Source organism: Sesamum indicum, linkage group LG7 (assembly GCF_026168435.1).
Source record: "Sesamum indicum cultivar Baizhima isolate 11 linkage group LG7, ASM2616843v1, whole genome shotgun sequence".
NCBI lineage: Eukaryota > Viridiplantae > Streptophyta > Magnoliopsida > Lamiales > Pedaliaceae > Sesamum > Sesamum indicum.
In genome coordinates this window covers 9,655,316-9,682,034 of record NC_142663.1, presented here as the reverse complement: position 1 = coordinate 9,682,034, position 26,719 = coordinate 9,655,316, and the positions used below count along the sequence as shown (strand labels likewise).

The window sequence follows — 26,719 nt, the reverse complement described above, 5'->3', positions numbered from 1 at the left end:
CGGCAAATTTGCAAAATTCGGTTGCCGGAGTCCTTCAATAGCAAAAAAAAAATTAATTTTGGGATTTTATTTGCTACACCTTTAATTACATGCCTTGAAATGCAACCACCCCTAATATACGGGACAATAAATGTAATTTAGCCAATTAGATCGTTTTGTCATCAAATTTTATATAAGTAAATTCTTTATAATTTAAAAAGTTATATTTAATATTTTTAACGTTGGTTTTTATTCAATAAATAAAATTTATCGAATTTGCAGTTATTAGCAAACAAAATTGAATAAAAATTTATATTTATCCCGATTGACTTATTATTGATTTAATACAATTTTCTAATCAAACTACACTTATGTATATTCACACTTGCTACTGCAAGTGGGGGTATATCTTTACTTTTATAAAAACAGTTTAGTTATAATTTATTTGACTTGTAATAAATTAATTGGAATAAATATTAATTTTCATTCTTTTTTTATTAGTATTAGCAAATTGTAGTGAACGAAGTAGTCAACGGACGTTGCAATAGCAATAGGATAATAACTGAGGGATTCCAAAAATTTAAAAGAAAGCTAAACAACAATCACAGGCTACTAGGGTTTATGTATATGCATGAAAGAAAAACATCATTTTTAATTCATGCATTTTATTCAGAATTCAAAGCTATTATTTAGTATAGGAATTTAAGCACTTCCGCTTTTCTTCGTTTCAAGGCGTGGCCTGAGCTTCAGCATCTGCCTTCTGACCAGCGTAACTGCAGCATCGGCAACCGCCTCCGTAGTACCTCCGTCCACAGCACCCGTAACGGCAGTAGCCACCATGACTGCCACCTCCGCCACCACCCCAGCCGCCTCCGCCACCATAGCCGCCTCCGCCTCCATAGCCACCTCCACCACCATAGCCGCCACCGTAGCCACCCCCTCCTGGGTATTTGGCATCATTGACCTCAACTCCATTTGTCTTGGCAGCTTCCTCAGCTGTGTTAGAAGTCATGAGCTACGTTATATTAATCAATTCATGACTAAAATTATCACAAAAGTGCATATAATCAGTTTAATTTGGTGCATTTTATGCTAATTTTTTTCAACTAAAATAAGATTATAAAAGAAAAAGAGAGAACTTAGCAGGAAAAAATTCATTGACAATTTTAATAGTCATTAATTATATATATTTAGTGATAAGAACTTTTATTTTATCGCAATAATAAATTTCAATTTGCAAAATTACAATTAGTGACAATTATTTCATAAAAATAGTTATTAACAAAAATTAGTGAAAAATAGTTTATAAAGTTGTTACTAAATATAATTACTGATACATGTAATTATTGTCGCTATATATGTCACAGTTATATATATTGACAACTTTATACACAATTTTTGTCACTAATAATTATATAGTGGCATAATAAAAATTATTGTTACTTAATATATATATATATATATATATATTAAGTGACAACTTTAAAACCATCACTTAATATTTTATTACTAATATCATATTTTCTTGTAGTGTGAATTTATATACGACAGAACTAGCATTTTATACTTATAGGACTAAAATTACAATTTTTTCATATAATTTTTTAGGCTAAAATTACACTTTTAGTCCCTACACTTTAGCCAAAATCAATTTTTGTCCTTACACTTTTCGAGACACGATTTTGATCCTTAATTTTTACAAATTGCTGCAATTTTGGTCTAATCATCAATATTCAATTTAAAGATGTTAAGAATAGGGGAATTGGATGGACCAAACTCTCAACATTTTCTAAAGATTAGGGACCAAAGTCGTGTCTAAAAAAATTTAAAGACCAAAACCTAAACAATTTGTAAAAATTAAGGACCAAAATTATAACTCAAAAAATTTAGGAACCAAAATCAATTTTTGACCCAAAAGATGAGAACCAAAAGTAAAATTTACCCAATTTGTTGAGAAGTTAAAAGGAGTCAAAAGGAATAAATGTATAATAAAAGTGCCACCTTATACATGCACTCACATACACACATAGATTCGTAATACAATCACAAATATAAACAAACATTTAATAAATCCAAGAAAGAAGGATAATTTCAATTCTGCAAGTATGATGAGAAATCAATTTTAGTGTTATATAAATTATTTTAATGATTTTGTTCTGTAATTTTAAAAAATTTACGTACGAGGACAAAGTGAACAAAATTTGCTAAAATAGTTTGAAAAAAAAGAGTGCATGCAAATAATCTGGAGCCAGAGAGAATAGAGAAATGGTTGCATGTACCAATGGTATTGGAAGCGTCGGTCGGCTCCACAGCTCCCACTTCAGAGGAAATGAGAAGAACCGTAGCTAAGAAAAGGCTAAGGAAAATTATTGCTTTGGAAATCATTTCCTATCACTTCGACGATTTCAGAATTGATGTTGTGATTTGTGGAGCATTGCACATCTCTATTTATAGCCGTCTGTTGTATATCAAACTATTTACTTATATCTTTGATCAACGGTGGGATCACAGTTAGCTGGCCGGTGAAGACACTGCTATCATTTCTCCAAAAGTCCACCTTATCTATTATCAATTACATCCGTTTCACGGCAAATATATTTATGAATATATATATAAATATTAAATAAACTTTTTTTTTCAAATAATCTAATCTTTTAAATGAGTTGTTGTTTAATGTAAAAGATTTAGGGCTGAATCACATTATCTTTTATTTTCATAAGAAACAAATTTGTAATGTAATGTCATAATAAGTATAATGGGTCACAATTATAATCTTCTATGAATTCATTTGATAACTTTATCGTGTAATTTTAAAAAAATTACCCATATTAAGGATAAAAATAACTAAAATTTGCTGAAATAACCAGAAAAATGTACTTGGTCACTCGCATGTTATGGGTACTTTTTTGATAATTTTAGCAAATTGCCCTCTTGTCCTCAAAGTGCAAATTTTGGACTAAATTGTTGTTCCTCATACTTATAGGACTAAAATTATAATTTTTTTATTTATCTGCACGTAAAAAAACGTATTAAAATACTAATATTATATAATTTTTTTCTATCTAACAGCTTAACTTTTTACATGAAATTCCGTATAAACCATACATTTAGTTTTGACCTTTTCATAAGCCCGTATTTTATATCCGTGTTGGGATGGAAATCCAATGGTCCTATTGTTCTATTCTTGATTTAGTGTGGACCTCGGAGACTGAAAATTTAATCCCCAAGTACTTCTCACTGTCCTTTAACTTGATAATTTCAAAACAATGTATTAGGATAACTTAACCCGTCTTGTTTACGAGGTTTTGTGTATTTTAGACGTAAGTTCTTTATGATTTGAAAATTTATATTTTATATACTTAGATGTTTGTTTCGTATAATAAATAGAACTCTTGATTAGTTAAAATTTATCGAGTTTGCAAATATTACTAAAAAGATTGAATGAACAATCATATTATCGTCGATCTACTTATTACTGACTTAGTTCATTTTTATGATCAAACTAGACTTATATATTTTTATACTCGCTATTGCATGTGAGGAGGTATATCTTCACCCTTATAAAGATAGTTTGGCCATAAAAATTTTGTTTGACTCGTAATAGGTCAATAGTAAATCAATTCGGATACATATGAATTTTTATTCATTTTTTTTATTAGTATCGACAAATTCTGTGAATTTTGACTAATGAAAATATTTACTTATTGATGGAGACAAACGTCAAGAATACTTGATGTAATTTTTTAAACTATAATGTATTTATGTGTAATTCTGAAGTTCATGAAAAGACCCCTAATTTATTTCTTTGAATCATAATCTTTTCGGTGCGATGTTTGGCATAATGTGACTTGACATGAAATTCAGGGTAAATTACAGCTACTCCCTCTTCTGAAATTTGACATAATTATAATTGCATTCATTGAGTGAAAAATTACAAATACCTCCCTGATTGTGAAGCCCCTGGATGGCAAGGACAAAATTACTATATTACCCTTAAAAATATTTAATAAAAAAATATTTAAAAATATGTTAAAAATTAAGGGGTAGTAAGGTCATATTTACCCTCCTCTCTCACCCATTTGCAAAAACCCTAATTACTAAACATGCAAAACCCATCTCCTTAATCTCTAAACCCCCAAAAATATTTAAACAATTCAACTCAAAAGTTTCCTAAGTTCAAAAAAATTGATGGATTTAGTATTTCTAGATAATTTTAGTACTTTTCATGTTTCTATAGAAAATAATATATAAGTTATATTGTGGTTTAAAATCGAAATCTGACAATTATTTTAGGATTTTTAGTATTTGGGGATTTGGAGGAATTCATGTTTGGCTATTGCTGATGCTGAATCAGAATGTAGGAAGTCATAAGGGTTATTCTTTGTAATATTTTTGTAATTTGTTGGCCTGGGATGTTGCATACTTGTATTTTGTGGGACTAAAATGCTAGATTTATATATTTGTATGGGTGTATTTGTAATACTTTTTTATGTATGCATTATATGTGTAAGGGTTGGTAGAGACCATAAATGAGGTTGCATGTGCAAGATATATGTAGGAAAATTTTTGCACGTATCAAGTTTAGTCAAACCAAATCAATTATAAACTAAGTATATCACACTTCTATGTGGCTAGTCACTTCTCTTAAATTGTACACAATCACATGACAAGTATATTACATTTGTCATATAATTGGTGCAGATTTTATTGACATCGGGTCTAAATTAGAAGTTCTCAAGGTATTGTTTAATAACTTTTTCATATTTACAAAATATTATTGTAGACGGTATTTCTAAATTTTTCCTATCTATATAGGTGAAAGGTGAACCTATCTTGAAGCAAGTACAACTACAAGTTTGATTGATTCTTAAAAATAAGAATTTTATTTATAAAAGATATATCATTTTGTTTCTTAGAACTCTACTGTCTTTCATTTAGTATGGACTTTTTTGTAAGAACTACTACTTTAAATTAAGAAGTTATTTGTTTTTAGATGTATTAATTTTTTATCAATTTTAAAAAATAAATATATCTCACATTATATCCAATAAAATCATGTGTGTGGAAATCGCGTACCACCATTACTAGCATCTATTTATTTGTAGAATAAATACAAAAAATAAAAATAATAGGATCTACTCAGTTAGACTGCCCCGGACAAATTTTGTACCAGGGCAGGCGAGTCCCGAGTCCTCCCAAAACCTGCCCCGTTGCTACCCCTACCCATAATATACAACTCAAGGGACACATTGCAGGTTGTTTTGTATTTAGAAAGTGTTTGCGAGCGTTTTAAAAAAGTACTTTCCAGCTTCTCGCTTCAAAAAAATACTTTTGACGTGTTTGAATGCCAACTTCTAAATAATAAGAAAAGTGCTTTTAGGCCAAAGCTATAAACAAATTGGAAGGTGCTTCTAGATGCGTTGGTTTTTTTTTTTTTTGTAAATAAATTCAACTTCATTTTTTAGTATTGTACCCTCATTATAATATTTTTAATTCAACTTTACCGTTTTTAATTTATTTTTAAAACTATATATTTAAAGTTATATTGGAGTTTTTAAATAATTTGAATAATTTAAAAATAACAAATTTACACTTTCGCATATATAGAATTTTTATATTTTATTTGCTATATCATCATCTAATTATATTATTTCATTGACATATATTGGTTGATTAATTAATAATATATATATATATATTTTTGGCAATCATACAAGTTCAATTGTTGTGTATGAATCAACATGTATATTACTTTGTGAGAGCATTATTATATTAAATATTTATTTTAATATAAAAATATACTAATTGAAATAAAAATTTATTATTTTTTATGAAAATATGATCATTATTGACAAACAACAAGTTAAATAATAAGGAAAAATAGTACTTTTTAACAAATCAGGACAAAACGATCTTTAATCAATTAAGTTTATTTTATAAGTAATATTTTACAAAATATTATCTAATTTAGCTTTTGTTTGTTTTTCATCTTTTTTACAAATACTACCCACTTTTGATTCTGCTAGAAATTCTAATTTTTTCTACAAAAATCACTTCTTGAAAGTAGAAATTTTTAAAAAACTCCCTTAATAAAAAAATTTAAAATAAATGTGTGAATAATAGAGTAAATTTATATATTGATAATTACGATAATTTTCAAAACTTTTGTTTTTTTTTTTCCGTGATATTTATAATATAAACAAATGTATGGCTAATGCGAAGGGTTTGGAAAAATCATTTTTCCTAATTAAAAAGTTAGAGCAATGTGATTGATTGGTGTATTATATCGTGATACAACAGTTATTGTGACGTGCTCACAATAGAAAAAGTCGAGGCATTCTTAAGTTTAATGTTAAGGTGGTGGTGAGCGGATAGTATTTATACAGAATGAAGTTATTACAATCTTAAAATAATATTGTCAAGTAACGTAATTCCTACATAATTGCCGTTTTTAAATTTATATATATATATATATATATATATATTCGCATGCATTTTTTTATTGATTTGTTGAAAGCTATTTAAACCTAAATTAAAATTTTCACAACAACAGAACCCCCCTCGACAGACAGATCTGTGCAACAGCCTACCGGAAATGTTGAGACTCAACCTCTCATAGACAAGCATGACTAAATTAGGATTTTTAATTTTTTTCTTAGTGAAACATAAAATTTTCCCATTTATTAATTATAATTTTTAAATTTTGTGAAAGTAATTGTTTCCCATTTTAAATTTAACTGAAAATACAAATCTAATGTAAAATATCTTAATATGGAATATTAAAAATAAGGAATAATTTACACTTCCTTCCTTGAAAAATTATTATAATTATACGTGTGATTTGAAAATTATATATGTTTAGCAGTTCTGAAATTTGTTTATGTGTACCAAATAAGTCCTTTCGTTAATCAAAATTAACTGAGTCTTGATGATATTAACAAAAATAGAAAAAATAAAAATCAATTTACCCCTAATTGATTTATTAGGGGGCTGGGCGTTGTTTGCTTACTATCAAGAAGCCCAAGAGAGAGGGTGTTTTCACAAGTAAGCAGAATTTGAACATGATTGGAGTGTAGAAAATTATTAATCGAATCAGATTTAATTGAATCAAATCAATTATAAAACAAATATATCATATATGTTATGTGATTGGTCATTTTTTTTTAACTATAAATTTACACATATTAGTTCAGATTTGGCCCGATCCAGATTAGAATTTCTTGATGTGGTAGTTGGTTTTTGGTTACTTGGATAATATATTTCTGATTTTTGTTCAAAAAAAGAAAAACAAACAGTAACATTAGTACTAACTGACAGACAGTAGATTCAGGAAAATTAAAACAAGAAGCAAAACAAATACACACACTATTACACCCATACACCTCTAAGAGCACCTGCATGCTCCTGGCATGAATGAACCAACATCATTCATGGCATTTTATTCATATTTCAATACTGACTTTCTCAGTTTTGAGGCTTCGCCTGAGCTTCAGCATAATTGCAGCACCGGCTGCAGCCGCCTCCATAGTACCTCCGTCCACAGCACCCGTAGCGGCAGTAGCGCCTGCGTCCGCCATTGTAGCCACCGTTTCCAGGGTATCCTCCACGCCCACCACCCGGGTATCCACCGTATCCACCTCCAGGGTACCCACCGTATCCACCTCCAGGGTACCCTCCGTATCCGCCTCCCGGGTACTTGGCATCATCGACGGGGGCTCCATTTGCCTTCTCAGCTTCCTTAGCTGCGTTGGAAGTTATGAGCTATGCATTATTACTTTAATGAATTTTGTGTAACTTCACAAACGAAAGCTTTTCAGCACTGTACATTCTTAGATACTTACATACATATATATATATATATATATATATAGAGAGAGAGAGAGAGAGAGAGAGAGAAGCACAGAAAGAAATGCTTACATGCATCAATGGCATTGGAAGTCTGAGCCAGTTCCCTAGCGGCCACTTCTGAGGATATGAGAAGAACAGTAGCTAAGAAAAAGGCAAGAAAAAGGAATGGTTTGGAACCCATTATTCTTTCCGGAAAAGAGTTGAGAAATCGAGAATCGATGTTTTGATATGAGGAATGGGGTTTGTGTATTTATAGCAAAATCTAGGAGTGGAGGAGGTGTTGTAAAATAATTAGAGGTAGGCCCTTATTTAGTTGGCTGTTGAAGAGATGTTTTCAATGAACCCCAAAAATCCACCTTTGCTTCATTGCATCTATTTGACTCTTCCCATCTCTAATTTGTCATCCTTATCTTTGGAGTGTTCTAAAATATATATCTATATATATTTTTTGAAATTTTATTTGGTGTTGGGAAGGAAAATGCACTAGTTTCATTGCATTCTTCATGTTTTCCTATGATGTTTGTGTTTGAAATTATTATGTTTCGTGTTTGTGTCTGGGAGAAATATAAAATCAAATACTTACACTACTATCTTTGGATTCATGTTTTCGCATTTTCCAGAACAAAGATAAAATACACCTAATATTTATTTTTGTACTTTTACATCTTATTTGTGTGTTTTTTTGTTTTTTAACTTTCTATATATAATATAAAATAGACTTTATTTGACAATAAATAGTGATTTTTGTCTCCAAAAAATACAACATTAAACATACAATATTTATATATAAAAGAGATATGATTTGAAATGAACAGTAATTTTTGTCTCCAAAATCCCGATATCTACATCACATATTTTAAAATATATTAAATTACCTCAAAACACAAATCTAAACATACCATCTATCTCCAACACACACTTACTTATCTCTATTTTTCTCTCTCTATCTCCAAAACACAAAACAAAATACTCAAAATACAAATTCAAACATAATGTTAATGTTGTTGATGTTTTCATTCATATTTATAGATTTGTAATATGGGTGTGAAATCGGTAGATATATTGGGTCGAATTTGGGTTGGATCCGAACGGATTCGATTTAAAATGATTAGGCTTAAAATCAATTAAAATGAATGAATTTAAAATGGATTGAATTGCAAAAGGGTCGATTTAATAAATATTAATTAAGTTCAATTCATTTAAATTTATTGTAAAATATTTTAAACCCAATCCAACAAAAAAAATTATTTAGTGACTAAATTGAAATTTTATAAAAAAAAATATATACCGATTAACATTAAATAAATATGTTTCTTACTATAGGAAAAAAAAAAGAGAAAAGAATAACAAAATTAAACTATACACTAAACATTTAATAGAAAAAATAATAGATATAAAATAAAATAAATAAAGTGGTGGCGAATACCCTGAAAAGCTCTTATCGGTGATGTCAGATGAAATTACAAAAATATTTAATAAGTAAAACTTAAACTGAAAATTAACAAACTTAGTTAAGATAAATGTAAATTAAATTAATATAAAATAAAGCATAATCTTAAAATATAAAATTATTTTAAGATAAATACAAATAGATTAGTATTGTTAAACTACTAATTAATTTAGTAGTAATATAATAAGTAAAAGTATAGAAAAATATATATACATCAAATTATCAAAATATTTGCACATAATTTTGTAGAGTTATTAATATTAATAAAATAATTAAACATAAATAATTTTTTAAAAGTGATTGATCTCATTATATACAAAAAATTAAATAAATAAAAGATGATTTTTTTAACAAAGTACAAAATAGTGATTTATCTCATTATATATATATATATATATATAATAAAATAACAATAAAAGTAATTAAAATTGTTCAACCATCATCGTCATCATCTTTGATTAATTTATAGGGTATCACCAAACTTAATTTGACACAAGATTATAAGTAATAAAATAGGTTGCATATTATATATCTTGGTATAAATATATACTCACAAATAGATATAAAAAATATAAGTTAATTGTAACAAATGAATATTAAAATTTAACATAAAATTTATATGCGTCATATTAAACAATTATTTACAAAAAAAAAATATTAAAACTAATCAATTTGGTTACTAAGCTTTGTCTAATTTGCATAGAGATTCAATATATAAATAAAAGTACCATAATTTATTATTATCTAAAATTAAAATATATGATATTGATTAATAATTATAATATGTAGTTAATTTTGAATATAAAGTTGATATAGTATTGAATATTGAGTTAAATATATAAAAATTTTAAAAATAAAAAAGTATATTAAAAAATAGAAAAAGCTCACGAGCGCTTATGAACATAATACTTTGAGCTCACGAGTTGACTCAACTGAATGAAATGGAAAAAGCTCACGAGTTGACTCGACTCATCTACCAACCCTATTTATGGTGTACAAAAGACAAATGAATGATTATGTGATACTATATTTAATTGAAAACGGAATTGAATAATGAAATTATTGATGGAAAATTGATTATCGAATGAAATTGAATGATGGAGTTATTAATGTGAAATATACTATCAGAGGACAGATATCCTCTTGGATTCCACTATCCTCACTGCATACTTCTACTATTTTGGACAAGACTTATAATGACCATATTAAAGATACGGTCACCTCTCACCATATACAATATACATCCTTCATATGCATGCGACTGTCATGATTCCTAAAATCCAAAAACTAATCTTATACTATTGGAATCGGGAATATTTGTCATACCAACCAAGCCTCCAAAGCTTCTATATAACAATTTCAATGAGTCAGTTCAGTTAGTTGACAACCCTTGTCAGCTAATCCACTAAAATTGCATAGACGACCTACGTCTATCGTCGATGAAACAAGACACTCATCCAATGAATGCAATACTCAGAGCAAATCTCTATAGGACTCTTGATGCCTAGTCTTGAGGTTCTCAACTTGAAATGTTATGGACTAACTCTCAAAAATTGTTTTGATATCTGCCAATCTATGTGCAATCCAACTACACGGGTTTTTCAATTGGTCTGAGCATTTAACGCGACGTTAAAGTGTAGCTTGACGTAATTAGTAAGTACGACAAATACACACTACTAGAGATGAATACTTACTGCTATTCATCAAGAAAAATATTACTTTAATAAAGATTGTTGAATAGTTTCTAAAATCGCCAAATTGGCTTTTTGATCACATATTCTTACAATCTTCCACTTGACCTAAAGTCAATTACCCATGTAACCCAAACCTATCTGAGTATACCATATTTTTCTGATGATGTAACACAGTTCATATTATTTACTGAGATTACAACCACATTTTAGTCGGATTAATAAATTCATTTATCCATATTACTTATTGTCTCGTGATTATTTTTTGCAGATAGGAGGTTTGTGTAATTATATTTTATTAATTTAGGAGGGTTATGATATATATCAATAATTAATAAGGAGGGTAAATTGCATTTATCCAACAAATTGTACTTTTTATTTCCTAACTTATAATCTTTACACTTTTACTCTCATTGCTTATGTGATTTTAAAAAATAAATCAATACTTTCTAAAGAATTTCACTTTTTGAAATAATAATATTCAAATAATAATAATGGCCACATGAATTGCAGGTAATTTTGTCATCAATTTTTTTAAAAAAAGCAGTAAATGAATTGAAAATAAAACTTTTAATTTCCAAGATACCTAACTAGTTTAAAGAATTCAATACGTAATAAGGGTAAAATGCATTCGCATAATTTATGCAAAGCAAAATGCAATTCCCTCCATATTTGTCGGCAAATTCTAGCCTGAATCCGATTTAGTTAAATGTAATATACTTGTTATGTGATTGATATATAATTCTAAAAAAATGAGTAATTATATAGTAAAAATAATTGATTTGATTCGATCAAATCTAGTCGGAACAAAAAAATGTCCTTTATTCTGTCACATCAAAAATATATATACCTATATTCAACATTCAACATTCTTACACCTATATACTTATATTTGAAAACAACTAATCCAAACATATTATCAGTTTTCGCACAAAAACTGATAAAATATTTTTACATAAATATAATTATTGAAAATTAAAAATAAAAATAAAAACAGAACCAAACGGGCTCTAAAAATCCCGAGAAACAGGCTGCGTCAAACCTCTTATCCAAAAGCAAGAAATATTGAAATCTCACTGAATTCAATGTGTGCAGCCCTGCACTTGCACGTAGAATTAATTGTAGGACAGGGATGAACTGAAGGCTTTCAGAGGGTTGGCCCATGGTTTTAGCATTGTCAACTCTACATGAGGCTCAAATATGATTCTCTTCAAGATTTTGTAGGACAAAAGTGGTTGCAATTAAATCCATCAATTTTGGGTTTATTTATTTTGATGTGTTGATTCAGATATTGCTGCATATTTAGATTAATTTCATAAAAACCATCCATTTACTTTGTGGGTAAATTATGTTTTGTTATTCAAATTGTGCTCATTTTTTATACTTTACCATCTAAGTATTTTATTTTGTATCAATTTACTATCTCAATTTTGTAAAATTTGTATTTTGTCATATATGACCTAATTTTTATTAATTTTCTATGCAAAAAAACATCACATGTTATACATATATGAAAAATATCACATCACATATCTTTAAATATCACATATGCACTGCATGTGATGGTTTTTCGACAAAAAACTTGGCGAAAAACAGTTATAAATGGCAAAGTGTAAAATTTCGTAAAGTTAAGATAGTAAATTGACACAAAAAAAAAGATTTAAATGTCAAAGTGTAAAAAGAATCATAATTCGAATGACAAAATATAACTAACCCTTACTTTAATGAACCACGGTTCAGTTGATATCCATTCAATCCGCGATTCACACCTATTACTTATCAAGGCTGGGTGACGAAGATCTTTCATCCCACTCGGCCAACTCTTGGCCCTGTCTTGTATTTTAACGTTTATGTCCCTAATTATAACTTTACATATTATTATATAATTTTTTTAAAATTAATTGTCAATTAAATTTAATATTAAAATTAACTTTATAATTAAGATTAAAAAAATATAATTTTGAGTTTTATTGAATTAAAAGTGTTATCTATTATAATTATAATACTAATAAAAATTTTACTTTTATTTATGAGATTAAAAAAATATTTTATCGGATATTTTCGATAGATCTAAGTGACATATCTCAATCACCCTCAGTCCATTCGGAGACATCATTCATGTCTTTGTTTGATACATCACACAATGTAAGGACCAGCAGCCTACATATTTGACCAATTCTCCAATTATAACACAACTGCAAAAACTCGCCACATCAATCCTACACAATTAATTGCTATAGCAACTATTTAATGATATAAAAAATAAATAGATTATTTTTTTATAAAAAATAAAATAATAATTTATTTTATATTTTTTAAAATAAAGTAATTTACCTCTATAATCGGAAAGATAAACTGTTATATTTTTATAAAGAAAAATAATTTACTCATTTTTTAAATTATATAGAGATAAATTGCATTTTACCCCCTATTTAACGCTCATATCCTATACTTGTGAAAGGAACAAAGTCCACATGTTGGATCACACTTTGGTCCCTGAGGCTATTTGTGAACAAATCCAGAAGTATGTTGTACTAATCTATTGTCTATACTTTTTTCATCTATACTAATGTAAAATAAATGGTCGTTTTCACTCACAAACGAATGTTTCTAATAACGTGACCCTAAATTTTTTTATTGTGTTAATAATATATTTAAATTGGTTTTCTTTTCGAATTTTAATGCAATTTATCTTTTTATGATATTGCAAATAAATAAATTATTCTCCTATTAAAAAATAACAGCAATGAAAAAATAATATGTCTAAAGGGGATAAATTGCTGCATTTTTCAAAATACGATGAGGTAATTTGCTAATTTTTTTCAAATGGGATAATTTGCTTATTTGCAATATCACAAGGGGTTGCTTTACATTTTTTCCTTTCTTTTCTTTTAGGCCAAATTGCATATTACCACATGTGTTTTCAAAAGTCAGCTAAAAACCCCATGTATTTTAAAAATAGGAAATAAAGCTAATCTATTTTCTTAAATACAGGCACTTTTCCCTCACCGTAGTTGAAGTTAGCGGACGTTCATTTATTTTATCAAAAGATCGTTATGTCCTTATCTATTATATATTATTTCTTATTTTCATGACGTTGGATTGTTTTATTGCATAAAGGTTCTAGGATTTAATTAATACATCTGAACCGCTAGATTTAAATTATTAAGGGTTAAATTTAAATGTTGTGGACGACGTGAGGGATCATACATGGGGTTCTAAAAGTGAATGGATCGAAAACAACGCTTGTAGAGGTACAACGTACAAAAATGAAAAAGTAATGTATTGATTACATTTCTTGCAACTTTTTCGTTTTCTCCTTTAGCCACTGTACATACATGTTTATTTTATTTATGCATTTGTAGCATTGATCGCCCAAAAATTTTGAAGGAAAACACTATTGTGGAACCCTTCTAAATTTTTTTGTTTTTTACGCTATTGTTGCGTTTTCCAAACCATACCGAATCATTCAGTTATATTCACTACAAGAAAATGGTTCAATAGCTATATAAAATATATATATATATATATATTAGAGCAAATTAGCAAGTAAAATTCTCGTTGCTAATCTATATTATCAATATAAATTTTAAACAATTTGTTGTTGATTCATTAGCAATTATCTAAATAATATAAATTAACAATGAGAATTTTACTAATAATAAGCTCAATGCTGATTTTAACATTAAATTATTTTGTAGCTATCAAATCATTCTCGCGTAGCAATTATTGATTGGGGTATTAACATTATAATGTAATCATTGCCTCAATATGAAAAAAAATAACAAACTTTACATTTGTTCTTACACCAATTTGATAGTACGGAAGAAAGTTTAATCAATTTTAGGAACAAAACAAAGCTGTTGATCTGAAATTTGCATCAGAATTATTGCTTCATTAGAGCATGCTAAAGTAATTGACATAATTATGTCCAAATAATTCCAGCAATTATTACTATTTCTAAAAGTTTTGGGTGTTGGTGTTGTCTACCAGATTAACTAACTAATTATTAATATAAATTTCAGTTTGCATGTTTTCCATTATATACTCAGATTAAAATAGATCAAGACTCAATAAAGAGGATTATCTTAAAGAAGCGTTAATTATTTAATTATATTAATATTTTAAAAAATTGAGCGATATATCAACTCAATTGATGCATCAATTTATATAACAAAGTGCACAAAGCACTTCATGTGATATTACAAATAAGTAAATTTCCTCCCATAAAAAAAAATACAATTCACCTTCCTGTATTTTTTAAAAATAGAGAACTTTACCTCCGTGTGAGGAGATAAATTACTTCATTTTCAAAGGCATAAGTAGGTATTTTACTATTTTTTTCATAGAGGTAATATGATCATTTACAATATCAGGTATGAGAATTGCTCACATTTTTCCAATTAATCCTCTACAATAATAGCTCTTGTCGCTAATAATTGTACAATAACAAGACAAAAATTATTATCAATTCATACACAATTTTAGTGACAATTTTAAACTTATGATATGATACTTTATTATTAATATTATATTTTTAAGGTAAATTATATTGACATCCCAGCCAAATTACACAAACATCCTTTGTGTTTTACAAAATCACAGCTTTACCTCCTGAGAGGTGTTACTATAATATTTTTTAGGGAGTGTTTGTGTAAATTTTGTATTTGAATAGGGGGTGATCGAGAACCCAGCCTACACCTGATTTGCAGTTCCTATCTCCTACGGTCCGGCTTACCCAAAGCGGAGGAGCAGGGCGTTTCCTAGAATGGGAAGAGCGATCCCCGCCCACCCCCTTCTCGCTAAAAGCCCCACATATATAGTAGGTCGGCTGATGCACACTTGCCCGTCGAAAGGCAGGCGAGTTGAGTATTATTGTAGGCAAAATCTCCGGTTAAACAGTGAAGCAGTCTAGCGAGCTAGCAGTTACTCTCCTTATCTTTATGTCTTTACTTTTGTGTCTTTGCCACAAAATAATAAATTCTATTAGGAATAACGGCGCGTCGAACTTAGAGCGAGTGTCTAAAAATTTGAGATCCGAATTCAATGGATCTGATAAATTCGATTTAAAATTTTTAGGATGGTTGTTTAAAAAATTACAAATATGTTCTGATATTTGATGAAATTATATAAATTTTGGATGTGGTATAAAATTGTCAACTTTGCCTTACTATATATATTTTTTTAAAAAAAGAAAAATAAAAATTTGTAAAAAAACCGGACTGATGGATGGAAAAATTTTAAAAATTATAATAAACTTATCCGGTTAGTCCATAAAAAAATTAGAGAATTTTTAAAAACAAATAAAATCATAGTTATTAGTCCACAAGAACGTTTTGGTCAGTTCACACAAAAAATGGATGGAGATTTAATCGGGACTAACGGATTAGATTAATTGTTAGACAGTCGCTAAAATCAGGGGGAGGGAATTAGTAATTTTTCAAAACAAGAGGATATCTGTAATTATGTCAAACTTCAGGGAATGTCGTTGTAATTTACTCAAAATTTTAATATATTAAAATAATAGATTTACTTAAAAAATAATCCTACATTAACTTTATAAATATGAAATAATAATATTATTGAAAGATTATATTTTGTGAACTTAAAGGTAGAGTTGAAGGTTTAAAATATGAAAACCTTGGAAATATACGCCATTAGTGCATACATTAAAATTACAAATCTGGAGTGTCCAAGTTGATAACTCAACCCAACTTAAAAGGTGATTTGAATTATTTAAGTAATACCATGTTTAGTAGCGGGCTACATCTCTAAGCCCAGTTCCCTCTCTCCTCATGTAAATAGCTTTTTACTCAATCCAATAAACCCAAGAAAACAGGGTATCTATGGATGTGAGGATGATATTGAATACGTACCTTGTAATTACTATTATAAACTTTCTTCATCTGTGATGATGATATTGTGTTTTACAAAATTATAACTACAATCCCTTAGAGGTGTTAGTGTAATATTTTTTAGAAAGTAACTATGTTAGTTTTACATTTGAATAGGAGTGTAGTTGTAATTATAACTATAATTTCAGAAGCGGTAGCCATAATTTTACGAAAAATAGAAAACATTTGCGTATTTTAACTTAATTTAAATATATGTCTAATATTATCTAAGTGTATAAAACTAAGTCTCGTGCTCTTTTTTAAAAAAGAAAAAAAAAAAAAAGGTAGTGGTGAACTATATAGTCATAATGTTGCATGCTCAATCTAAAATATTATGGTAAATTACAGACACTTTGATATGGGAGACTTTAGTCCAAAAGAGGGGTCAAAGGTAGCATATACAACATTTTCAAAACTATTAGAAGCTGCATCATGCTTCCCTAAGCAGTCTGCCACTCTAAGCAGTCTGCCACTTAAAGCTCGTTTCGCCCTCACAAAACAAGTAGAGACATTTAAAGCGTTACAGACCATTCTACCTGGCTAGCTGCCAGACCAGTAGAGACATTTATTGCCTCTTCCTACTAAGCTGACAACCATACTACTCTTTCTTATATGATATTATACATTAAACTCCTTGGAGTTTGGCTTTTGTTGTAGAATACACAGATCACAACTGCAATAACTACCATCAGCAGGGATATCAACCACAGTTTGGACAATCTTGCAGGAATAACAGAATCGTTGACTCTTTCACTCTTTACTAAATCCACAGTTCGGAGAGCTTTTTCTGCCAAGCCCCCACGTAGAATCAATCTCCTCAATCCTGAGAATGAATATTATCATAGTCACAAATGTGTATTTCACTTTGTGCTGTAATGTACCAAACTGAACTCTAACCCAAGGAAAGAAGTACAAAGACCATATAGAAAAAGACCAATAAATGGATTACTGAAAAAAGTAGAAAAGCCCTTTATTGATAATTTGAGAAGCCATTACAAACACTTAAATGTATGAGACTGGCACAACTGGTAAAGCTTGACATACTACGACGCAAAGCCATACTCATCAGCACAAACTATCTACGTCAAAAGAAACTTCTTCCATTAGGACACATGTTGGACTCATGAAAGAGAGGAAAGGGGAAGAAGAGGGGTGAGGGAGAGTAGAATTTCAGCTGGAATTGCAGATTTACTCCTTACTATCAATTGCCATCGGCACTGTCCCCTGCTTTGCAGGTGCACCCTGCATTGAAACCAAGCATAAAGTTAGCCATCGCGTGGATCATCATCTACTTAGAGCAAGACATATGTGATAGGTAAAAGTGGTTGAACTCAGATATCAAACTTCTTCACTCACTGCAGATTTAGTCTGCTCCAGCTTGTTCATTTTTGCAAAAATGCTGCCATAAAATTGAGCATCTTTTTTGTTGTACTCCTTTACTTTCTCCTTCAGAATCTTGTATTCCAATTTCACATCCCTGTCATATTCATTTTTAGTTCCATGTAACAGCCTATACAGTAAGAATCAAGTCATGCAACCTTTCAGCCTACAGGACTCCAAGGATAGCATACCTGTTGTCTGGGTCTATCTCTAGTGCTTTCTTGATATCTTTTTCGGCCAATTCCAACTCAACCAAATTTAGATATGCTTGTGCCCTCCTATAAAGTGCTTTAACATTTTTACCATCAATTTCTAGTACTTTAGTGCATAGTTTCTCTGCCTCCTTGTAATCCTTAAGTTTCAGCTTGCAAGCGGCGTTGTTAAGATTGCATGAGACTTTAAGCACCTTAGCCTTCTCCTTCTCTTCCTCATTAAAGTTGGAGTCAAATTCAATAAACCTGACAGCCTGGTCACAGGAAAAATTAATCAGGATGTTAGTTTAGTGTCCCAAAAGCATTAGAGCCAACACCACAAAATTTGTAATGGGCTTACCTTTTCATATCTCTTTGATGCTCTCTTATACTTTCCTGCTTTGAACCATACATTCCCCTCCTCTTTCTTCTTTCCTGCAGCAGCGATCTTCTCCTCTGTGTTCATATCCCAAGATTCCTTTTCCTGCAACCAGTAGCAATTTTCATTGAGATGAAGAATTCATTAACTCCTCGACCCTGCTCTTCCTGACACAGAAATAAAAGATGATTGACGGATTAATAATTTCACCAACCTTCAAAAAGGAGATCATCTCAAGTTCGTAATATACAACAGAGTTTCCAGGGACAACAGCCAATTCTTGTGGGGATTCAGATGGCCCAAATGCATACTCTGGCTGAATCGATACAAGTGCAACTTCTCCTTTCTTCATGGTCTTTATAGTTCTATCAAGTCCCTCTATAACTTGATCTGTAAAATAAAATTTTATGAGAACATCGGAGACATGAAGATAAGCCTAAAAATAATAAAATGATCCTAAGACTGTAGTATACAAATGATTACCTTCATCAACCTTGAACTCGAATGGTGGCTCATCATCATATCCTTTTCTAACAAAAATAGTTCCATCATGCAGCTTACCAATCAACTTTACTGCCACATTGCAAAACAGAAGGAATTTTAGATAAAGCTTATTGCAGCACATAATGCACCAGGAAAAGAAAAGGAAAGAAAGGATGTCTGAAGCTTCTGAAAAATACCAACAGCATGAGATTAGAACACTTGAAGTCTTCAACATGCCACAAAACTACCTTGACACTCTTGGATGCCCTCTCTAACATTCCCAATGCAAAACGAAATTGGACAAAAAGACTTTAAAAAATTCTGTACCGCAACATATAATATGCTAAAGCTGTTAAGATGTTGCCAAGTAAAAATTTCAATGGCTTGTATCATGATTTTTTGGTGATCTAAATAGCCCTCCGGTATTCTTTGGTGTTGCCAAGTAAAAGTTCAATTGCATGTATCATGATTTTTGGTTATCTAAATAATTCCTTCCAGTATTCTTTGCCGACTCATGCCTCTGTCAGGCTCAGACACTCCAATATATTCTCATCTTAGGCTGAATACATGAGTATCTCCTCAACTGCACTTGCAGTTGACGGTTTCTGGCTTTCCTTAATATATTTACTTGAATTCCTACCTGTGTCCTGCCTCACAATCATGTACATATGACCTAGCACACAAACCATACAGGATTTCTCATTATCCACAAAACAAACAGCTAACCTTGCACAGTTGCACCATCATCTGGACGCTCATAACCTTCTCCTTCCTTCAGGATCTTTTTGAGAATCTTTTGGTCATTGCTAACATCAGAAACTGTTTTCCAAGAGACCAACTCCAGATTTATTTGAAGAGTAGCATTTGGTGGCACATATAATTCATCACCAGTGGCTGGTCTTCCCTTCTCCCCGAACCCATCTGCAACAAATGCTGACAGTGAGGAATCTAATGGAGCTGCTTCAGAAAATCACCGTGGAAAACAGAAATCACTTACATTGTGCCTTTACCGTCAGGAGTACTTTTTCTCCCTTTTTCATAGTTTTTATAGCTTTTGACAGAGCAGGACAGAAATAACCTGCAGCACAACATGTCAAGAGAAATCCCGCATCACAAGTAGGACCAATAAATGTCCACGGTAAGGTACATACCGTCTTTTACGGTAAACTCCACCCCATCAGCTTTTGACACAATTGTGCCATCTTCAAGCCGAGCTTCATATTTGACTGGAACAGAAAACAGATTGAAGAAGAAATAAATAATTCAGTTCAGTGAAATTTAACTTGTCAGAAATAAACAGAACTGGGCACACACCAAATACTTCATCAAGGTCTTTTGGGTTTTGCCAACCCTCTCCTTCAGTTAGTACTTTCTTATATATTCCTCCATCCTTGCATATGTCTTTCACGCTGTTCCAAGAGAGCAACTCAACTTCAAACTGTAGAGTCGAATTTGGAGGAATTTTTGGAGGGGATCCAGACTCTCCATAAGCCAGCTCTGGAGGTATGGTGAAGAGGGCCTTTTCACCTTTCTTCATTGTTTTGATACCTTCATCCCATCCTTTTATGACTTGGCCTGCATGCCAAAATAATTTTTGCATATGCTCAACAGAAGATTTCTCAGCACCCATAAGGAAAATTACGACATTTCACATCTCAAGGTTACCATGCAGACAATCAAGTGATCAAGTGAGACCACACCAACAACTGTTCTTATTTGCAACACAGCTTCATGAGAATGAGTACAATAACTTGGAGTTTAATCAATTAGAATCCAAGCAGTGATTATTTTTAATGCTTCCACATGACAATAGGTAAAAGAAACATCATTTCCAATCAAAATAAAGTTTATATTGAAAACAATAACCAGATTAGATCTGTTTTCTTCCTAATTTTCACCGCAAACAATTTGCACTCGTACCAAGCATGATGCAGTGTAAGTTGAGCTTTGCCAAAGTGATGCTACAATGTTGCATTAATCAGTTACAAAGGAACTTAATCACTGCTTCTACCTTTCCCTGATTCTACTATGTGTTTAATTCCCAACTTCCTAGTGAGTTATGCCTTTATACAGTGTGGTGTACTAGACAAGAATTGACAATAATCCCATACATCTTCATAAACTAATTCTCACTTGCTTCAAGATGCTAATGAATCTCCAATCACACACACATTCAGATACATAATCTAGGCAAAGTAGTACTACCTTACAAGTATATGGAGACATACCTGTAATGGTATAACCAGAAGATTTTATGACAGAATAAGTTGTATCATTTGTTTACAAACTGAGAGACCAGAGTCCATGAAATACAAATATGCTAATATAGCAGAATCTACCACCTAAATGAGTTGTTTTAGTTATACTAAGTCTAACACAGGGTTTTAGACTGACATTAAATAGATGAAGCAAAACAGAAATTTACATGACATCCAAACAACTACACCGATCTCAAATTGTGTATGTCAGTTAATTCTTATGATAAAAAGGTATGTCAAATTACAACTAGTGGCAAGGCAAAAAATCAATCTTTTATTTCTCAGTATTACAAGAACTTCGGATCTCTTACTGTTCAGCAGGTACAACCAAAATTCAGAAACGCACCTTGGCCTAACTTGAATGTGAAAGGAGTGCCACGATCACGGCTAGAATCAAACTGAGTCCCATCCAGCAAAGTACCCACATAATGAACTGCATCAAATGAACATCAGCCCGTTATCACTAAATACTTGAAATCGAAAGTACATCCACAAACTAATGTTAAAAAAGATCCAAAATCGCCATTCAATACTAAAACACAAATGAAAAGACCAATCGGACGCAGAAATGACATGTGAATAATACGAAATGTACCTTCAACTTCATCGCCAGAATCGGGATTCTCCCAGCCTTCACCCTCCTTGAGAAGCTTCTTCTTCAACCCATCCTTCCCAATTTCTTTCTCTTCTCCCACTTTCAGAATTGGGTTTCCCACTGGGAGGTCCATATCATTTCCAGCATCCATTTCATCATCCATTTCCATTTCGTTGCTTCCAGCAGCTGGGAACTCAAAATCGTCATCCATTTCGGCAAGCTTCTACTCAAAGATGCTGCTTCAATATTCAAATTTGTGACAATGCAGATAGCCTGATCAGGACGAAGCTTTGATATTGTCTTGCGCGACGATGTGGAGACGATAGCGGGGTTTATATGGAGAGTATTGGTAGAGCTCTAGAGAATTCTAAGGAGAAATACCAGAGGGAACGAGTCGAGTCCACGACCTCAGGAAAGAGAGAGACTCTAGAGAGTTCTATGGGCTTCGTGAATGTGATTGGCGTGGTGAATTGGTTATTCTGCAGTTGAGTATTGTTCTTAGGATCAAAGAGAAAATCGTTTATGGTTAACATCCCACAGTTGAATTTATATTTCCTTTAAATACTTGTAATAATGTTTTTGGTTTTGCATCCATTTGTTTGGTCTAATAAAGAAAATTACAACAACTTCATATAATATTTGGCATAATTTATCTTTTTCGTTCTTTAAAAAATTACAAATACTCTCTTGATATTTGATGAAATTGTGTAATTATGTATGAAATTATTAACTTTACCCGTATTGTATTTTTTAAAAAAAATTAAAATTTTGTAAAAAAATCGGATGGAATGGATGAAAAGATTTAAAAAATTATAAAAAAAGTTATCCACTTAATCCATAAAAAATTATAAAATGTTAAAAAAATAAATAAAATTATAGTTTTTAATCTACAAGAGCATTTTGGTTTGTTCATCATAAAAAATGGATGGAACCCTAATGGAAACTAATGGATTGGTTTGATTGTTAGACGTCTATTAAAATCATGGAGGTATTGATAATTTTCTAAATAACGAGAAAGCATTAATAATTATTTCAAATTTTAGAAAAAATGATTGTAATTTACCCAATAAAATATATAGTGATTGGATAGGAATAAACTCTGTTTTTAATATCTTTATAATATGGTTGCTAATGCTAATAATTATAGTATTCAAGTATATGTTTAAATTAAAAAATATGAAAATATCAGTATAATCATCAAAATATTTAAATATTCAGTATGCATATATAAATTAATAGATTCATACTTTAAAAGTATTATATAATACTAGTGTGTATGGCACACCAAAATTTTGTACAATTAATTTAAAATATTGAAATATAATGATTACATTTCCAAATTGTATATTTCAGTTAAACAAATAAAGAATATTAAAAACATAGAGGTTGTGAGTAGTTATTTAGAAAAAAGTGGGAGAAGAAAAAAATTATGGAAATTGAGAGAGAGAACGAAATGGAGGTTGAGAAAAAAGAAAAACAAAAAACTGCTAAAATAATTAAATAAAATAAAAAATAGCAGATTGAAAAAGGGAGAGCACCTCTTTGTGTACACCATCAACAATAATGATGAAACACAAATTATATGCTCGGCCCAAATGTCGGCCTGACCCATCTTGAGGCCTAAACCCCATTGGTTAAGGATAACATTTTCTTAAGAATTACACGTATCAACTCATTATTTGAGCATTTTTATTAGCAAAATTATTCTTTCACCTTTTAAGCTCTCATTTATTTTACTTTTCTTGGAGTATATCTTTCTACAATCATTTACTGATTTGATTGTCGATGTACTAATATCTTTTTTGCAAGTCTTCTTTCTCAAACTTGTTAAAGATTCGACCCAAAGACTTCAAGAACAGGAACCAGTACTTCATTAACGAGCTCTTTTTGTTGCTTCAAGTGGCGTTGTTTGTGGGAACATAGAATTAAGATGTGAGAATCAATGGAGGACCTCAAACAGCAATCTGGGCAAGTAAAAGGTTGTTGAGGCGGCTATGATGCCAAGCTTGTCTAATGGTGGTGGGGATGCCTTTAGCCCCCGCTGGACCCACGGTACAGGGGTCTTCCAAGCCTACCAAGCCCCTAATTGGTGGCCTGTGTAACACTTCGTCTGACACCTCCCAAACAAAGTTATCTCTGGAGCTGTTGGAGACTATGCAGCAAATGATTGCTTCAGCAATACGAGTGCAATTGATGCTTGTAACTCAAGTGCCTGTGGCGGTTCCTCTAACTGCGGAGGCACCATGTGAGGGGGAGGAGACCCTACCTCAAAGGCCATTGGCTCCCCCCTGGGGAGCAGGGCCAACCTTCATAGCTACTGGAAGAGGTTCCCCCTCAGTAGATAGCTCTTCTGGAATGCCTACAGAAGGGACTTTAGGATGTCCAACACCATGTGACGAAGTCCCGAGGGAGGAGAAACATGGCATCTCCTTCACTGAGGGGGTTATGATAGATGAGCTTCCCTTAAACTGTCGGACTCCAACTATCACGGTGTATGATGACACCACATATCCCTAAAACTTGATATCCCAATCTAATTGATCATTAGGTCAGAACTTTAAGGCCAAGACCTTAGACGCATATTTTATGATCACCATTATATGCATGATCATGCCCTATAGTCATGTGTGACTTGGGGATATCATTCTATCATGCAGATATATTTATAAGCAAAATGGATGAAGAATGCTATATATTATTGATGTGAAATAAATAAGATCATTGTGCACGAGGTATTAAAGCGTGCTACCTAGCTAGTATTCGATAACCTAGTTGTCACCTTGTACACTACCCCAACAACGTGTATGTATTAACAGTTGAACATGATTTCAGGATAAATCTCATTAGTTTGCAATGGTATCTCATCCAATTTGCACAACCACAAGAAGTCTAGAAGCAAGCATCAACCACGTTGCCAAAACTCTTTTAGACTTGTAGGAGTATGAAATGTATTTCTCAAACTCATATGAAACTTTTAAAGTAAAGAACGTTTCTTGACGTGACAATTGAAAATTATAACAACCCTTTAAATTAATTACAAAGAATTTAACCATTATAAAAATTTAAAATATCCTATTAAAAACTCACAATCTTCATGACAAACTCAATCATAAATAGGCCACATAGATATATAAATTACAACAACCAAATATTTAGTACACCTCAAAATATCACAATTAAACTTTATAATGATGAAGCCTAACCTCAAATAAATACCATATTAAAATTAGCACATTAAGTTAATATTAAGTGTCGGGAATAATTTTAAAATTAAAAAAAATACAGCTTATTTCCAACAAGTACTTTTTTTTCATTTTATGTATATTTTTTTAACTAATAATTGGTTTAGTCTTTTCTTCCTCTCGGAGACGATATCCTTACAACATGTTCATTGCATCAGGGCTCTCATGAATATGCTTCTTCTAGTAGAGGGCAGCTGTAAGGAGAATCGTAATTATCCACTAATCCCTCATGCCTATCTACTGAGAAATCCTTCCTCCTATTAATAGTTTGATTAAAATTAGGCTTGGGGGTCCTCTTCCTATAGTTTCTCCTCTAAGCTCCCTCAAGAGTATCCTTTAGGGCCTTCTCACAGTGGAATTGGGACAGGATTTCATTCTATAGGTAAACCATCATAAGCAACTTTCTTCTATTTTAGGTGTTGTGGATATTGATCTAAGGTCGAAAAAGGCACAAAATGTCATTATTGACCTTAACATTAGCTTAAGGATTGAGAAAACTATAAGAGTAAAAAGGTTAATGGAGAATGATGAGCATACCTTTACAGATCGAGGAAGGACGAGGTCACCCTTTCACGGGAGTAGCCCTAGGCCTCATACTGCTGACAACATGTCTTTAATCTATGCTTATAAGAGAGAATAACCTTGCTTGCAAGGAAGGTATTAAAGTTAGTATATTTTAATAGAAAAACTCTCAACTTCTTAAGAGGTTTCTATGTACTTCTTCACCTCATGTGTATTCAACAACTTCAAATAGGCATCTCACTTAGTCCTGCAATGCCCTCCTTCAAATAGGCATCTCCCTTCAAATCTATGTTCATTGCTCACTACAATGACATAGGGAAAAGAAGGTAATGACATGTTTAATGGGTAAGGGAATTGCAAAAGATAGAGCTCTCTCTCTCTACAAATATGGATTAACAAGACCCCTAATCCACTGAGGGGTCTAAATTCTAATATGACGAGTACCAGACCCATTGACATTGCGCCTAAAAGGCACACCAATAACAATTGCATCATAGGCGCCATGTTGCTAATAAAAGACAAGCATGCAAACGCCTCGACCACCTCAAGGTGGGACGGGCTCACCTACGCGAAGACAAGAACAAATATACTATAATAACTAATCTTGCTCCTACCTATTAAAGTAGGGGCGCCAAATGATGCCCCCTAAATCTGGTAATTAAGAAATCAACCAAGCGGCCTATGTGAAACGACCTAGGTGGCCCAAAAATACCTTAGCCAAACTTTTTGAAGAAAGCCTAGAAGGGATGGCCCGACCCAATTAACGCCTTAGTGGACAAAGACACATGGCGACTCCCTGAGAGACAA

General features: G+C 31.3%; 2 protein-coding genes across 3 annotated transcripts; both read right to left on the bottom strand.

Moving 5' to 3' along the window:
* Window positions 1-496: 496 nt before the first annotated feature.
* Window positions 497-8,064, bottom strand: LOC105166512 (glycine-rich protein). Its single transcript, XM_088882435.1, has 3 exons — window positions 7,897-8,064; window positions 7,566-7,721; window positions 497-921 (listed from the first exon to the last, which is right to left on the bottom strand). The coding sequence occupies exons 1-3, from the start codon at window positions 8,006-8,008 to the stop codon at window positions 707-709; spliced, it is 483 nt and encodes a 160-aa protein (XP_088738561.1). The 5' UTR covers window positions 8,009-8,064; the 3' UTR covers window positions 497-706.
* A 9,098-nt stretch (window positions 8,065-17,162) lies between these two features.
* Window positions 17,163-22,629, bottom strand: LOC105166469 (peptidyl-prolyl cis-trans isomerase FKBP62). 2 transcript variants are annotated; one of them, XM_011085840.3, is made up of 13 exons: window positions 22,149-22,629; window positions 21,900-21,986; window positions 20,610-20,870; window positions 20,447-20,521; window positions 20,293-20,373; window positions 20,022-20,216; window positions 19,296-19,385; window positions 19,027-19,202; window positions 18,795-18,917; window positions 18,434-18,708; window positions 18,219-18,339; window positions 18,062-18,104; window positions 17,163-17,685 (listed from the first exon to the last, which is right to left on the bottom strand). In XM_011085840.3, exons 1-13 carry the CDS (start codon window positions 22,357-22,359, stop codon window positions 17,471-17,473), a joined length of 1,953 nt encoding a protein of 650 aa, XP_011084142.1. In that variant the 5' UTR covers window positions 22,360-22,629; the 3' UTR covers window positions 17,163-17,470. The 2 variants fall into 2 exon arrangements, with proteins under 2 accessions (XP_011084142.1, XP_088738869.1); XM_088882743.1 differs by having other exon boundaries at window positions 17,478-17,685; window positions 18,055-18,104.
* Window positions 22,630-26,719: the final 4,090 nt, after the last annotated feature.

Bases quoted from the DNA above. Each gene is read 5' to 3' on its own strand.
- LOC105166469 (XM_011085840.3), bottom strand. From the start codon at position 22,359: ATGGATGACGATTTTGAGTTCCCAGCTGCTGGAAGCAACGAAATGGAA. The intron at 19,386-20,021 runs GTTAGCTGTTTG...GCAATGTGGCAG, and splicing joins TGATGGTGCAACTGTGCAAG to TAAAGTTGATTGGTAAGCTG. The intron at 18,340-18,433 runs GTATGCTATCCT...TGAATATGACAG, and splicing joins GAGATAGACCCAGACAACAG to GGATGTGAAATTGGAATACA.
- LOC105166512 (XM_088882435.1), bottom strand. From the start codon at position 8,008: ATGGGTTCCAAACCATTCCTTTTTCTTGCCTTTTTCTTAGCTACTGTT. The intron at 7,722-7,896 runs GTAAGCATTTCT...CTTCCAACGCAG, and splicing joins TTCCAATGCCATTGATGCAT to CTAAGGAAGCTGAGAAGGCA. The intron at 922-7,565 runs GTGGCTACAATG...CCAAATACCCAG, and splicing joins TGGAGGATACCCTGGAAACG to GAGGGGGTGGCTACGGTGGC.